The 15,995-nt window shown below is 41.5% G+C and overlaps 2 protein-coding genes across 5 annotated transcripts; one reads left to right on the plus strand and one right to left on the minus strand.

Moving 5' to 3' along the window:
* The first annotated feature begins 1,150 nt into the window (after positions 1–1,150).
* On the plus strand, positions 1,151–5,958 carry LOC115757578 (probable methyltransferase PMT20). Of its 3 annotated transcripts, none has more exons than XM_030697868.2 (8): positions 1,151–1,431; positions 2,838–3,144; positions 3,228–3,376; positions 3,467–3,662; positions 3,822–4,032; positions 4,135–4,810; positions 4,915–5,031; positions 5,138–5,180. In XM_030697868.2, exons 2-8 carry the CDS (start codon positions 2,863–2,865, stop codon positions 5,163–5,165), a joined length of 1,659 nt encoding a protein of 552 aa, XP_030553728.1. In that variant the 5' UTR covers positions 1,151–1,431; positions 2,838–2,862; the 3' UTR covers positions 5,166–5,180. The 3 variants fall into 3 exon arrangements, with proteins under 3 accessions (XP_030553728.1, XP_030553726.1, XP_048131725.1); XM_030697866.2 differs by lacking the exon at positions 5,138–5,180 and adding an exon at positions 5,293–5,957 and having other exon boundaries at positions 1,154–1,431; positions 4,915–4,992; XM_048275768.1 differs by lacking the exons at positions 1,151–1,431; positions 5,138–5,180 and adding exons at positions 2,640–2,658; positions 5,293–5,958 and having other exon boundaries at positions 2,836–3,144; positions 4,915–4,992.
* Positions 5,959–7,170: 1,212 nt separating this feature from the next.
* Positions 7,171–13,108, minus strand: LOC115757579 (cyclin-dependent kinase F-4-like). Of its 2 annotated transcripts, none has more exons than XM_030697871.2 (18): positions 12,962–13,108; positions 11,830–12,128; positions 11,196–11,711; positions 11,036–11,114; positions 10,860–10,928; positions 10,682–10,771; positions 10,470–10,608; positions 10,183–10,285; positions 10,044–10,096; positions 9,886–9,952; positions 9,572–9,680; positions 9,425–9,490; positions 9,285–9,353; positions 9,130–9,193; positions 8,939–9,052; positions 8,801–8,832; positions 8,381–8,459; positions 7,171–7,570 (listed from the first exon to the last, which is right to left on the minus strand). In XM_030697871.2, the coding sequence occupies exons 3-18, from the start codon at positions 11,201–11,203 to the stop codon at positions 7,350–7,352; spliced, it is 1,362 nt and encodes a 453-aa protein (XP_030553731.1). In that variant the 5' UTR covers positions 11,204–11,711; positions 11,830–12,128; positions 12,962–13,108; the 3' UTR covers positions 7,171–7,349. The 2 variants fall into 2 exon arrangements, with proteins under 2 accessions (XP_030553731.1, XP_048131726.1); XM_048275769.1 differs by having other exon boundaries at positions 11,816–12,128.
* Between the last annotated feature and the right edge of the window lie 2,887 nt (positions 13,109–15,995).

Raw genomic sequence — 15,995 nt, forward strand, 5'->3', positions numbered from 1 at the left:
AGCACCGCTGTTGTAGTCGTTGCCTCTTCACAATAGATTTACGTATCCAATATCAATTTAGGATTGCTTGAAATAGTATTGAATAGTATGCCCATTTTCGTAATTACATCCGATTTCCTCTCAAGCAAGAGATAGATGCCTTATCTAACTTTATCCTATCTTAGCCGACATTTCATGTGAGTGACCAGACAAAGTACAAAATCTTTTATTATCATAGAAATACGAATTGGAAAATTGAGTATAAAACGTGCTAGCCACACCTTAACATTTTTATAAGAGTGTTATATCAAGCAATGTAACAATATGCAAACACTTAACAAGTGTTTCGTACTTAAAGACTAAATAAAAAGAGAAAATTTCAAACAAAGACATGAAGTGTCTTCATTTCTTTTGAAATAGAGCCCGAAGTGAACATTACCTCAAATAATGGCTTAAAATAGCTGAATGAGTCTTAAACAAGCACCCGAGCTTGCCGACCGAGAAATTGATTTTTCCAGTGGCAAACACAAGGTATTTGTCTCCAACAAAAACTTTGAACAAAGATTAACAAGAAAAAACCAAAAAAGGAAAAAAAAAGAAATTTAAACCAGAGGAAAACAAAAATTGTTCCGATTTTACCGATCAAATACCATCAGCCCTTGTCAAGGGTAGGCTAACACTCAATGTCGTGATGAAGCTTGACAGCACATCTGTGGTAGCGAAGCTTGACGCCGGGCTCCTTCGCGCTCTTCGTGCTCCCTCTCCGAGTCCTCCTGCCTCGTCGGATTTGAAACAAATTTTCATTTCATGTCATTTTTTAAGGAAAAAAATGAGCGTACTTCAAATTCTTATCGGGAACTATCTCTAATATATCAATTTCGTGAAAACAAATATTTATTCACCTAAAATCTCTCTGAAAAGAATAACAACTTCTTGTCCTTTCTGCGTGTAATTGAATTCAGGTCCACGGCTCCACGGTGGTAACCAATGGAGGTCTCGCTTTGTACCGGATGATGACGTTTCCTGAGGAAGACGGCGGGGCGGTGGGGTGAAAAAAGGGTGGAAAGAACCAAGAAGCAATTGATAAAATCCTTTAAAAGAAAAGGTGAAGACTCCACTGGGACGGTGAGCAGAGCACTTGCTATAAGAGGAGAGAGAGAGAGAGAGAAAACAGGGACGACACAGCGAAGCAGAGGGCGAGAGAAGAGAGAGAGAGAGAGTTGTTCAGATTAATGCTTATATCTCTGTGAGTCCTAGGAGACCATCTTCATTCCTCATCCTTATCTCTGCGTCGCTCGCTCGCTCTCTCTCTCTCTCTCTCTCTCTCTCTCTACAGTTTGTTTGAGACCTGAGACCCCACAAGTGGTGGTGGCTTGCTCTGCATCTGGTTCTCCCAAGATTTGAAGCAGAGGGGTTGTCCAAGACTCTCCTCTCTCTCCAGAGTCGGAGAAGGTACTTTCTTGACACGCGTACACTCCCTCCTGACTCTTCTTCTCGCTCTGTTTCGCACCCTGTTCATTTTCGTTCTTCGGTACTTGCTTGCTCTTCGTTTTCTTCTCTGTCACACGTAACGCAGATCCCATCAACGTTTGACCCCACACTCCGTCCATTTCGCTCTTCGCCATTTCTTCAGCAGTGACTCGCATGGGATCTGATTGTTCTTGGGCGTGAGTTCATTTCTTGATCCTAGCTCCGCGAATTCAATTGACCAGCCTCCTTGCTTATCAGTCAGATTCTGCTTGAGCAAGGACTTGATGGGGAGGTCACGAATTTCGCTGATTCTCGGGCGGTATTCCTTAGATTTAGTTACCTCTCGGCAACAGAGTACTATCTCTTCAATCGTACTCTGCATTCTTATTGTTTCTTCTTCGGATCTTCGTTTTCTAATTAGGCTCTGCTTTACTGGGCGAGCATTTCGATGAAGATCTTTCAAGTTCTTGCTTTTCCTCTTGTTGTCTGTTCTCTTTTCATTGTGAGTTTTTCTTGTTGAAAGTCAGCAATTGTTCTGAAGAGAAGAACATCAATTTCGATATTACCTACAGCTGAATTGGGAGATACCTCTCTCTCTTCTCAATGAATTATGAAATCACATGAAGCGTGTCCAATTAGTTTGCTTTTCCTGATTACACATGGCTTCCTTTTTGCCTTTTTGTCCCAGTGGGGCTTCCCTGTTAGAGAGAGAGAGAGAGGGTTCTGCTATTAATGTTATTAGGACGGCTGGTGTTTGTTGAGTTTGGGCCCACTGTCATGTGAGCAAAAGGGAAAGTGAGATGAAATTTCTTTTAATTCGTATGAAGTTGCTGTCATGCCTTGTGAGCTTTGGACGGATTTGCGAATTCTCTTATGAAGTCGGCATTCGAGTTATCTGCCACTATTAATTCTAGATCCGGTGTATATAACTGTCTTTCTCAGATCTGTTTATGCTGATTTGTCTTTGCTCTAATCTCCTTTTATGCTAAAATGGATGCTGTTGAAGATAGACACTAGTCCTAGAGACTTGATTTGAGTCCTGCGATCGCGCTCACCTAACCCTCTTCCAATGATCACTCGCTTTCATCGACACTGCATTATTGGTTTTCTCGTCTTCTGGGGGTTGGATCTATGGGTTCTCTCTGATGAAGGAACTAAAGATGCACATTGTCACTTTTCTCTATGAACCATAGATTTCATAAGACGACAGCGTCATTGACGTTATAATGTTGTACCAGTTCGAGTATCATTTGTCTGTTCGGTGAGCTTTCGCAAATATTCATTTATCTAAGCATGGTTAAATGTTCATCCTAAAGTAAGCTACGGGCAGCTTTTAGATGTAGAGGGTTGGGAAGTTTTGACTTAAAAGCTACATCTCATCTGTGCAGAGAGTTGTAATTTAATAACAGTAGGATGACGAAGCATAAGGAGGGAAAACCAGGGTCCCTACAAGACAAGCGATCTGGAGTTCTTCCTACGACAGTTTTGCTCGTTGCCTTATGTGGCTTATCGTTTTATCTGGGAGGTATTTTCTGTGCTGAGAAGAACAAATTCGAGGTAAAGAATGTCGTGGACATTGCTAAGGCCGTCCCTTCTCCTAAAGAATCAACAGTTGCATCACTTCAGATGAAGTTTGCCACGTTCCCTGAGTGTAGCTTAGACTACCAAGACTACACTCCCTGCACGGATCCTAAGGTACGAGTGGACCATCTAGTTTGTTATGATATGATCTTAACAGAATGAATCTAAGATGTATGGTCTTCTTCTTTTGGGTACAGAGGTGGAAGAAGTATGGCATGCATCGTCTGGCTTTCATGGAGCGCCACTGCCCGCCTGTTTTTGAGAGAAAGGAATGCTTGGTCCCGCCACCGGAAGGGTACAAGCTGCCGATCAGATGGCCAAAGAGCAGGGACGAATGTTGGTACAGGTAATTGTGTTTCCTCAGTCATGCTAGAGAGTAAAAACTTGTGGAATTCACAACACGATAGTGAAAATGGAATTGTGAATCGGGTCATAGGAACGTGCCGTATGATTGGATCAACAAGGTAAAATCGAACCAGCACTGGCTGACAAAGAAAGGGGAGAAGTTTCTTTTTCCCGGTGGCGGTACTATGTTTCCCCAGGGTGTGAGCGCATACGTCAATTTGATGCAAGATCTGATCCCGGGTATGAAAGATGGCACGGTTCGAACTGCCATTGACACGGGTTGTGGGGTGAGTTTGTACTAATTTATGACAGGAAAACGAATTGTGTACTTGTTTTCATTAGCATTTTTGAGATGGGCAGATGCTTCTGTGGTTTAATAGATTTGGCACTTACAGTTCCAGCAGCAGTTTTAACTGACGCCTACAATATCTTGAAATTGTCCTAAGGTTGCGAGCTGGGGAGGGGATTTGTTGGATCGTGGGATATTGACGGTGTCTCTCGCCCCTCGTGATAATCACGAAGCTCAAGTCCAATTCGCCTTGGAACGGGGGATTCCGGCAATACTAGGCATCATCTCTACACAACGGCTACCTTTCCCGTCAAACTCCTTCGATATGGCCCACTGCTCAAGATGCCTTATACCATGGACGGAATTCGGTAACCCCCTTTCCTGATTCATTGAATCTAAATACCAGGAGTAATTGGATGTCGGGGTGTGAAATCTCTCTTTTGTTACTTATGAAAGTGCATTGGTCACAGGTGGATTATACCTCCTAGAAATCAACCGGATACTGCGGCCTGGAGGTTTCTGGGTCCTCTCAGGACCACCAGTCAACTACCAAAACCGCTGGCGTGGATGGAACACCACTGTGGAGGAACAGAAGTCAGATTATGATGGCCTGCAGAAGCTGCTCACCTCAATGTGCTTCAAGCTGTATAACAAGAAGGACGACATCGCTGTGTGGCAGAAAACCTCGAATGGCAGTTGCTACAGCCGCCTCGCGAAACCTGACACCTACCCGCCAAAATGCGACGACAGTATGGAGCCGGACTCCGCTTGGTATACTCCGCTCCGCCCTTGCGTGGTCGTTCCAAATCCAAAGCTCAAGAAGATCGGTCTCAAATCCGTTCCCAAGTGGCCCGAGCGACTGCACATTGCACCCGAGCGCATGTCAGAAATACACGGAGGAAGCGCGAGTGCTTTCAAGCATGATGATAGTAAGTGGAATGTGCGGGCAAAGCACTACAAGAAAGTACTACCTGCACTTGGGACTGATAAAATAAGAAACGTCATGGATATGAACACTGTCTATGGAAGTTTTGCGGCTGCTCTGATTGATGATCCCCTATGGGTTATGAATGTCATCTCATCCTATGGTGCCAATACTCTTGCCATCGTTTATGACCGTGGGCTTATCGGAACATACCATGACTGGTAACTTCAAAGAGTTGATTTTTGTTTATTGGATCTCCGACTACAACTTCAATTGCATTTGATCATTCCAATGTTTTATCTGTTTGTTCTGCTTCTTTTGGTAGGTGTGAGGCGTTTTCAACATATCCTCGAACATACGATCTTCTTCACCTCGATGGTCTCTTCACTGCTGAGAGCCACAGGTATTACCGGCCATCTTCCATTTCAAATTTCTCATCACCGTGAATGTGCTTTCAGTAATTGGTGTGTTCTCTGGCCTCTTCGCTTAGTGGAAGCACTTTAGATGATGACACCATTATTATGGTGTTGCTTTCAAATTGACCCAAGCATGGCCATTTCATGGCGCACTGATTAACAAATAATTCAGTTGTGGAGTAATGCCGTCGAGGAACCAGGAACCGGTTTCGCCTACACACGACAAGTACCTTTAAGAACTTGAGTTTATATTTCCTGAAAGCGGAGGTGTTTGAATTTTTTGGCAGATGCGATATGAAATTTGTTCTCTTGGAGATGGACCGAATCCTCCGCCCGAACGGGTACGTAATCATGCGGGAGTCTAGCTACTTTGTCGACGCGATCGCGACCATCGCAAAGGGGATGAGGTGGGGTTGCCGCAAAGAGGACACCGAGTACGGCGTCGAGAAAGAGAAACTTCTGATCTGCCAAAAGAAGCTGTGGTATGCGTCAAGCAAGAGTTCGCAGTGAGAAGTTAACAAGGAAGGCACACAACTTCATATACAACAATCCGCAGAATAGTAAGTACAGACAATTCGAGAGTTTCAATCCTGCATCAGACAACACACAAAGGAGATATCAGTCAAAAAGAACCCAAGAAGCGGTTCAGGAATTCCTGCATTCAAAATTCTTTCAAGCAATGAACGGTGACCAATAAATAATACCCTCGTGCGAGTATATTGTCCCCAAGGCTGAAGATGTACTTTCCATCTCTCTCTTCCTTTCTGGTACTTTAATTTGCGATTGTCATTCTTTAAGTCTCTCCTTTCTCTGCCCCTGTTACTCCTTTTGTTTCCACACTAGTTGAAAATTGTCAGCATCCTTTTCTCCTGGCCAAAGCAACATCGTCATGTTGACCTCCTCTTGGGAACGCCACGAGAGTGAAAGGAGGGTGACTGTGTTATCGCTTGGATCGTGTCGAATGTGATGATAAAAGGTCCGTAGACAAATATGTGATTGACTTTCTTCTTTATCAATAAGGAAAAAGAATGGTTTTCTTCCCAAGTTTGTAATTTGTGGTGCTCTTGTATAGCGAGTTTTCGACGGATGAGTTTTGATAGGTGGGGGAGTAAGAATTTGCACGGAGGCTTTTGTGAAGTTAAAATTAGAGAAAATTTCAAATAAGGGTAACCTCGCCCTTATTATCTCAAATAAGAGTTTAAACTTTATTTTAAATAAGGATCCAGAGTGGTCATATCAATTTTAAATAAGGGAGTGAAGTAGCCATAGCGATTTTAAATAAGGGATTGGTCGGCTAAATATTCCGGCCGATCAAGGAGCATTTTGGTCTAAAGATATTTTTAATTCTAAATTATTTTTTTTACTATTATTTTTCTTTTGTTGCGGTCGGCAAGGGTTGCGGTCCTCACTTGTGGCTTTCGAGGGTGGTCTCGCCCAACCGGTCACTAGCGAAAGGAAAAAGAAAAAAAAGGAAGAGGAAAAATGAAAAAATAATAATTAAAAGACGACAATGCCATTAACTGCCTTAAAGGTCAGGCCCTTCTTTGAGTTTGGCATAGCCAATTCAGACCTTATTTGAAATAAAGTCTACTTCATACTCCTTATTTTAGAAAGTGAAGACAAATTAAGCCCAATTCTAACCATTATTTGAGAAATGCTTATTTGAAAATTTCCCTCGAAGTCATTCTGTTTCTTTAGATAGATGTAGTTACTGTAGAGAGCTGTAGTTATGAATGTAGGGTTTTCTTTTGTGTGACTGTACTTTGCATCCGGCTAGAATCATTTGATCATGTTCCATAAGAGGCCAAGTTGCAAGATCCTTTCATGAATTGTCTCATTGCTTTACAGTTACTTCAAGGGTTGGCACTACTAAGAAATTATTCTATCGTCTTGAATGTGTCTTTTCCTGACTGGCAAAGTTGCAAAGACCTTTCCCCATCGAAAAGCTTTGATGAGCTCTAAGATCTCAATAAACCTTCAACAAAGAAAAGCCAAAATCTCATTTTTCCCTCGTAGACTAATTTTCGAATTCCAGCGATATGCAAGCTTATGAAGCATTTTAAGATAAGAATGAGGTCGATTCAAATATCCTTCCCACTACGCATGCCTTCGCTTTCAAACTGCAATACAACAGAAACCAAACAATAGGCAACGGCAGGCATTTATCAAGCAGAGCATCTGCTAAGAGCCATTTATTTCAACAAACAAAACCCTCTCAATCACCAGGACGCAACAAAGAGAACAGAGTTACGAAAGAAACAAATGTCAACACAAACAGAGTACTGCAAGTCTGATTTTATTCTGCAATAACACGAAGAAAGACGCAAAGCTGCCCCCAGCGCATTCATCCTGCAACTTTGCGGTTATAGCCTCGGGCAGGTTGAATCCACTGTCCATGGCGTTGTCCATAATACATGTGCACCGGTTCATCACGCCATCCGCCGGCCTTCAGGGGCGGCGGGAATTGCTGCATCTCCGGACCTTTGCGAGCACCAAAGCTCATATCGGCCAACTTTTCAGTCACATCAACCACTTCTCTGGACATTGGACCTTTTATCACAGAGGCTGCAACATTAAGAAGCGTCATTTGTTAACAAGAAATAAATGACTAAGTACATGAACTCTCATCAACATTCCACAGAATCCGAAGCCATTGTTCGTGGGTGGGGTCAAGGACCGTGGGTGGATATGTCATCTTCCCTGAATCAGAGTTATCTTATTTCTGCGCTCACGATGAGCTTATATAAGTTAAGAGATTTTAAGTTAGATAGGATTTAGCTTCCACGCAATGAATGAACAAAAGTTAAGTGTGCATATGATATCCAGGAAACCTCCCTCACAGAAACAACGCAAAAAGGAAAGGAACAATGACACAGCGCAAGTACCAGAATTTTTACCCATTGTCCATATTAGATACCTAAGCCTTTTTTTTCCTAAAGTTAATCAAGTGCCTTAACTTTTCAAATCAGGGTAGATGTTTGGGATCCATTAACATCGTGGAAAACGCCAATGTGGTCACTAACCCCATTAAATGAAAACCAACTGTTCGTAATGACGTCCAATGTGGCCTCTTGAGATAATGCCACGTCAACAAATGGGACGACTAAAATCGCCAAAGTCAACACACTCTTTCTCCTAACCACTAAATGTCTAAAAGGAAATGACACAATGTTTCATAAGTAGGCCTTACCAATTGTGCTTAACTTTTGTCGGGAAAGTGAGCCACGCACAAGCACACGACAAGGTAATCTATTTAATGGAGGCCTCACTTTGAGATAGATTAATTTGGAAAGTCAACGTACTTGATTAAATAAACAAAAGGCAAAAGTCCAAATACTTAGGATGTCATTACCCCAAAAAGAAATTAAAACTTACTTGGGCTGTTGTTTCCCGATGGCCGAAACCGTGACTGTTTGACAGAGGAACTTGAATATGGCTCAACCTTGTTTGAATCCTTATGGAACAAAATAAACTGTTTAGTACCTCATGACATGCAATGATAGTGACATTAATAATAGTTAAGAGCTTCGAACTACTCTAGCTACTGATAAATTACAGCAGATGGAAGCAACTTTCATCAAATAGCCACGAGCATGTATGATACATTTGCCTAGGCCCAAAAGCCCAAGGTAAAAAACCACACGAGGACCTTCACTTAAATGGTCATGAGCATGTATGACATCCATATTCAATAAGTAAAAAATGTTTAAATTTACTTCACTAACTACCCGACATGTTGAACAGTTTTAACCATGATGATTGTTATTATTTAATAGGAAAGGCACAAGAATTCACCTGATTTACCATATTAAGCTTCCGCTGAGCACCTGTAAAAGTACAAATGATTACACTTCTTTTCGCTTGGTAATTTAATATACGCAGTGCTCATTTATGGATATCACTTCAAATAACCAGTAATTTATTTCATGCTACCTGTCTTCATAGCCACTGCTCTTGGTGATGAATTGTTGCTGCCAAGCTTTCGATTATTCAACACCTCAGGATACCTTCTGCCGTTTGGCACCTCCAAGGAGCCTCTTGTTCCCACTGAAGCGAAACACGGCAAATTAACTCCAAGCTGATGATTGATGAAAAAAAAAGCGAAGTCTAGATAAGAAGACAACCAGGTGGAGGCGTCCTATTGGCAGTTAATCTCGAGCGGAGGGCAGGAGGAATGTAATAGCAACTCTGGCACAGAAAAAAGGAACAATGAGCTAATATAGCAACAGAGCACCACATAGGTATCATAAATTTAACAACAAAAATTCATCTGCTTCACCTGAAAGAAAGGATGCTGAAGGGCCTCTGCTGCTCCTGGCCTCTGGACTGGATCCCATGAACAAAGGGACTGCATTTCACAATAAAACGTTATGATCGATGAATCTAGATCAACCAAGATGTCATAACAATGGTGCTCACCCTAATGAGATTGATTGCATCCACACTGGCAGATGGTATCATTCGGGATAAATTCACACCAGGAAACTACATCACAGAATAGCTGAGTCAGATCATGCCTGCTGAGGAGGGAAAACAATGATCAAGCAGGTAAAACGTGTAGGGTACCTGTGGGAATTGATAATTAAGGGCCCTAGCAAGATGAAGACCCTCAGCCCACGACTCCCAAGTAGGACTCCCTATAACACCACATATTTTGAAGACTTCATCTGCTTCACTGCAAAGCACCCAAGCAAGGAAGATTGTCAAACACTGAATTACCAACAAAGAACTAGAACAGAAACTTCAACCCTGAACCAAGCATGATGCTCATCAGAAATCCTAACATTTGACATAATAGCAACGAAGAAGATATAAGTATTGATTGGACGGTAAGTGAGACGGGAAAAGCAACAGATGTGCCTTAGCAAAAGATCATATACCCGATGCCAGGGAAGAGCGGGCGCAGTGTGAACATTTCAGCCATGATAGCACCCATAGCCCACATATCTATAAGAACATCAAAATCTCTTAAAAGTCAAAAAAGGAAAGTACGACATCAAGTCAGAAGATGTCTATATTTTACTTCTAGGACCCTTACCAACTTTAGAACCATATAAGTGTGACTGAAGCAGCACTTCTGGCGCTCGGTACCTGCATTAATGTTTAAGATTTATCATCCTGTTAAGACAAAAGTGGAGTGAATCAATCAGAGATCACATGAAGGAGAAACAACCCACCAGCGTGTTGAGACATATTCAGTGTATGGTGGATCTGAATTTATCTCACGAGCAAGACCAAAATCAGCAATTTTCACTGTGTCTTTGGTTATCAACAAGTTCTCTGCAAAACAGAAACAACAGACATAAGACTAAAACACAAGCCAGCCAAAAAGAAACCTATAGCTGCTTTTGTGATCTTTATGTTCAGATAGAGACTAAAGAAACCACCCAAAAATTTCCAGGAAATAAAGCTGGGACTGATAAGTTGATTGTGACTGTTTTAACTACTAGTAAGCACGACTAACCTGGCTTCAAGTCACGGTGGAAGTACCCATGATGATGCATATAGGCAAGACCTTGAAACACTTGAAAGAACCAATTTCTTATTTCAGCCTCTGAGAAGAGCTTCTCTCTGTCCTTCATGAGCTGGTAGAGGTTGCACTCCTGACAAAAGAAGACATAACATCAGCCAATGAACTCCAAAAGATCAAAAAAGAAATAATGCAGCACTACTTACCATGTACTCAAACACAAAATACAGGATATCATTTTCCCAAATGAGTTCTTTAAGCTTCACAATACTAGGATGATTCATTTTCCGCAATGACTGCCACAAGACAAAACCACTACAATCAGCACAAAACCATGAAATAATATGATAGAGAAAACACAAAAAGAAAACTAAATTCTAGTACCTTCACTTCTCTCAGGTTCATGCACTCCTCCCACGAATAATATTTCTTCTTCATTTTCTTTATTGCAACCTGTTAAGGTCAAAGATCGACTAAGTACGTATACACATGCAGAAGAATAGTAACATCACCAAATATATGGAGAAATTGCAGTTCCAGCCGAGTCATGAACAACTTACAACTTCTCCAGTATGCTTATTAATAGCTCGCCAAACATTCCCAAATGTTCCATCACCTACTTCTTTAACAAAGTCGTACCTGCGTAAGTCAAAAGAGTGGTCAAAAGGAAATCAAATTGCAAAACCTTTGGCCTACAATAGTAACAGAAGAAAAACTCACCTCTCCATTCTAGCAGCAACTCCAGTGCAACAAGGCTCTTTCTTTATTCAAGAAAATAAAAGGAACTAAAAAAGAAATAGAACATCTACTTCAGTGGATGTCTTGTGCTGAACACCTCTAAACTAATAAAAGCACCAAAGCGTAGGTCCCAGGTGAATCATCCTTTAATTTTCTATGAGCTGAATATGCTGATGGATAGGTTTCTCAGTTTTCCTCACTGCTGGAGCCATGGATTGTTGATCACAAATTGGCACCCGTGGCAAGAAAAGACGATGGGCGAGAATCATGTCGATAGTGACAACAAACTTAACAAAAAGACAGCCTCAGGGATACAAGCAGCAGCTGAGGCTTCAGGATTCCCTGTAATCCAATAAACAGCTTCCTCACCACTCTGGGCGCTTGCCACAAAGAGAAACTTCAGGTGACGTATCTAAGTGCTAAATAAGCAAAGCCTATACTCAATATCTCAATATCCGCCAAACTTCAACTTCAGATATGCAGTGGCAGACTTCAACCCTGCAATGATGTCACTGCCTGTGTTAAAAGACATAAAACCACATACAAATTGACCAAATACTGAAAATTGGACATAAACGGAGACAATATGGGAAACAAGTCACAGGATTGCTCCTACCTCTGAAGAGGTTCTCCCGGAAATTTTCACTTGATGGCATGTTGATGCACTACCAAGTGCAATAAAGATCCAAGATAAATCACAGCTCGCATTACGCCTCCAGCAATGATCATTCACAGAGAGCGACCACTAAGTGCAATTAACGAAGGAAACATGCAGAAAGCCGCCAAGCATAAGAAAACGCCAATCAAACACTTCCCAAAATGAAAAGAGACGAGACTGATTGCAGGTTGACCAGAGGCAGGCTTGCTCCATATCTTAGAAAATAAAAAGCTCCTTAAATCCAGGTCCTCAAAGCCCTGATAACCATTACCAAAATCAAAGAGCCACAAAAGAGATTTCGTCATATACAGGAAATCCGACCATAAACAAACATTCATCAACTAGCTTCATCGCAACTAAGACTTGCCAGAAATAAGCTAAACATTAAAAATCAGAATCAATCGCCAGAAACAAAAATAATATTTACACGAACAGTACCCTAGAACAGTTTAATAGAAGCCACGCCTCCATATACCGGATCAGAATAATTAATCGTGGTAAAAGAGTAAAAGATTCACTATTCAAGTTTGCAGGCCCTTCATTCATGTCCCAATTATCATCGGTTTTGCGCTTGATCTCAGGTTATATATACCGTGTTAGAAGAGAATAATACAACAAATCACGTTAATCAATACTAAATCAAGCCCAATAACAATTCACGGGGAGTGATAACTACCGCAATATCACCGGCTCTACCGAATAGAAATCAGCTGATGTCTTAGAAAAAAAGGGGCAAAAATCACCTCAGAACATAAGCCCAGGCAGCAAAACCCTAAATTAACCGGGGAAACCAAAATCTAGTCCACCCAGCCTTGAAACCTTGCAATTGTAATAAATGGCGGAAAAAAATTAACAATTACCAAAATTCAAGCACCCCAAGCGAGCAGCATCACAAAGAACTTGCGTACCACGTGACTAATCGAATCGACGGAAAACCTTAGCCCTAAAAGCAGTCGAATTCCTCAAAATAACGCCGCGATGAAGCACCCCAGTAAGCGATAATCCGCGCACAACCCAAAGGGATAGCGACAGCAAGCAAGCGGGTGCGCGAGAGAGAGAGAGAGAGAGAGAGAGAGAGAGAGGAGCGTACCCGAAAGCCGAAGCGAATAAGAACCGGCGCAGACTTCGGAGGAAGGAAGAATCCAGAGCTTCCCCTTCGGATTCGGTAAGAGACCGCCCACCAAACTCGAATGTCTTCTGATTCGCTTTGGTTCTCTCTCTCCCTCGCTCTGCAAGAACGCGGCCTTTTTGTAGAGAGAGGAAGTTTGACCTATTTGGCAACCCCTCCTATTTATAGCAGGAGAACGTGTCGCCGATACAGGGAAGGGGGAGATTCCGAGGAAGCCATGACGTGGCACTGCAGGAGGATAACAGGGCGGTACGGATCTGACGGCTGCGAATCGCGGGGCGCTTTCCATCTCGCGGCCACGAATGCGAGTGTGGCCGCCACTCCTTGAGCCCCTTATTGTGGCGACCTAATTTTTGCACGAGATCCGGACCGTCCGTTCCTCAGGGATCGACCTAATTTTTTTACCAAATCTGGACTGTCCACTCCGTATGAATTCCTTCTTTTTTTGGGGTCAAACTAAAATTCACAAAAATGATCTCAATAATTTCGTCCCACAACGTGAGGGGAGAAGTTCCAAGGCATAATCAATTGCATAATCATTAATTTCCGCGAATATTTCGTGTAATTTTCGGGTCCCACCTATGGTTTGGTGGGGCGTCGCGCGGCACTTACGAGAGCATCCAATGAGAAATATCCTTCCCTTTCTAGTTTTGCGCATACCTGACCTAACAACTTATTATGGTTCGTCCGTCTGAAAAGCAAGGGCGATGGCACTTATGCTCTAAAAATCAATTTTTGCTTTTGAGCATAAGTTGATTTTTCTATTTTAAGAGATAAGTAATTTTTTTTTTTAAGTGGCTTCAAAACTACTTCTCGAGAAAAAAAATGCTTCAAAAATGAAAAAAAATGAACTTACGTAATCAAACGGATTTACGCTTCAAAAGTTGCATTGCCAAATAAATTTTTGCTTCAGAAATATTGTCATGCGCGCCAGCGTGCCTATGATATTATTTGTATAACGAGGCTTGGGTTTCACGCCGTCAGTGGTTGTCTGTTTCAAGCGCTGAATTTTCCTTCATTGTGCTTGTATAGTGAAATCTTGAAGCTTAAAAAAAAACATAACAATAGTTGGAAGTGTGTGTTTTGACTTTTGTGATTGTGAATTTTTTATTGACCTTTTTGTCAAAATTTAAAAATAGAGTTAATATCAAGGAAAACTCCAAATTGGTACACCTGTGACAAATTTATCCCAAGCTATTTTTTTTAGCACAAAAAATCCCAAACCGATACGTCTATAACAAATTTATCATAAACCGGTACACTTGTGACAAATTTACCTTCCGTTAAATTTTATTAAATTTAACTGTCAAATTGCTGATTTGGTGACACGTGACGGTTGATGGACATACCAAGACGGGGTTTTGATCCTCTGTTTGTTACAGGTTTATCAATTTGGGATTTTTTGTGATATTAAATCAATTTAACGGGGGTAAATTTGTCACGGGTGTATCGGTTTGGAGTATTTCGTGGTCAAAAGAATTAGTTTATGGTAAATCTGTCACAGATATACCAGTTTAGGATTTTTGGTGATAAAAAAAATAATTTGAGATAAATTTGTCATTGGCGTATCGGTTTGGAGTTTTTTATAGTAAAAAAAAAATAGTTTGAGGTAAATTTATCACAGTTGTATTAGTTTAGGATTTTTCATGGTATTAACCCTCGGAAATATCATGCAAGTTTTTAAAAAGTCATGACGAGATAACACATGGATCAATGGGAATGAATCCGAATGTTTTGAGACATTTTGAGTGTTCCATGTGAAAACATTTTACGGAAAAGCATAGACAAAATACACTTCGATGGTCTTTTGCTGATTCTTGGACAGGAAACGCAAATCCATGAGAATGTTTGAAAACTGAGACCGGAGATTATCGTGTCTACCCATGTAAAAGGCCACTACAATGTAAAGATAAATTGAAAAGTAAAATTTGAACAACTTGTCTTCATTGATTGTACGGCGGTCCTTTTGCACGAACTACAACTTAAGTATTTATATCTACTACCGACATTTAACAAACAGTCGCGAGAAATCAAATGCTTTCTATTCATTCCACGATTTCTAACTGTAAATTTGACCTCGGAATCATTGATCCGAAATTCCAAACATCGTATAGATTGACACCTCCACCGAACAAACAAGCACGCAGAGTGTAACTCCTAGAATTCAATAACTAATGTTCACGAATGGTGTTTTTTTCCTTTTATATCTCTAGTCGGCTAATACCATTCATCTTGTCAACTAGCCGTATTTACCGACTACGAACCTTCAATATTTGGCAAACTTTACCTCTGCCGTATTTTCATCGACCTCTTTCAATCCGAGACGACAAGTTGGGGTCGACAAAACTAAAGATCGAAGTACGACGGTCGCCATATTCAAAATATAAGAATAATAATTACTCCAAACGGACCTAAATAGATGACGGAAAGTATCATATTTTACGTAAGATTACGTGAAAACATTACGACATACAATGTCGATGTAAATGTCCGAAGTTCATGAACCCCGTTGCACTTTTAAAAATTGCCAAAGCAGCCAAACATATGCCCCGTATTCAAACCATATTAAGGGCGCGCATGATAACCATTCTATTTCTCTGTTTCTGTTCCAAACCCGTTTCCGGATCAGATTTAGAATAAAAATTCGTTTGGTAATGCAATTCTATTTTTTTCATTTCTAAAAAAAAAAGAGGAGAGAAATAACCCACCAAAGTGGTTTGTTTTTTTTTTTTCCCTCAAATCCTCATTGCACTCTCTCCATCGCCCTTTCTTTGCCGATCGCCGCCCACTGCTACCCCTCGCCAACCTCGGTAGGCTATCCTCACCCACCGCCGATCGTCGTCAACCCTCCCTACCAACCGCCGACTGCCATCGCCACCACCGTCGGCCGCCATCGCCAACTATCGCCTGCTACTACCACCCCTCGTTTCATCGTTGGCCGGCACCAACCACCGACCTCGCCATCATCGACCATTGCCCACCGCCCCCTACCGCC

This window comes from Rhodamnia argentea, chromosome 3 (genome assembly GCF_020921035.1).
Source record: "Rhodamnia argentea isolate NSW1041297 chromosome 3, ASM2092103v1, whole genome shotgun sequence".
NCBI lineage: Eukaryota > Viridiplantae > Streptophyta > Magnoliopsida > Myrtales > Myrtaceae > Rhodamnia > Rhodamnia argentea.

Bases quoted from the DNA above. Each gene is read 5' to 3' on its own strand.
- LOC115757579 (XM_030697871.2), bottom strand. The intron at 10,772-10,859 runs GTACTAGAATTT...GTCTTGTGGCAG, and splicing joins TGAACCTGAGAGAAGTGAAG to TCATTGCGGAAAATGAATCA. The intron at 8,833-8,938 runs GTAGCATGAAAT...GTACTTTTACAG, and splicing joins AGCAGTGGCTATGAAGACAG to GTGCTCAGCGGAAGCTTAAT.
- LOC115757578 (XM_030697866.2), top strand. From the start codon at position 2,863: ATGACGAAGCATAAGGAGGGAAAACCAGGGTCCCTACAAGACAAGCGA. The intron at 4,033-4,134 runs GTAACCCCCTTT...CATTGGTCACAG, and splicing joins TATACCATGGACGGAATTCG to GTGGATTATACCTCCTAGAA. The intron at 4,811-4,914 runs GTAACTTCAAAG...TTCTTTTGGTAG, and splicing joins ATCGGAACATACCATGACTG to GTGTGAGGCGTTTTCAACAT.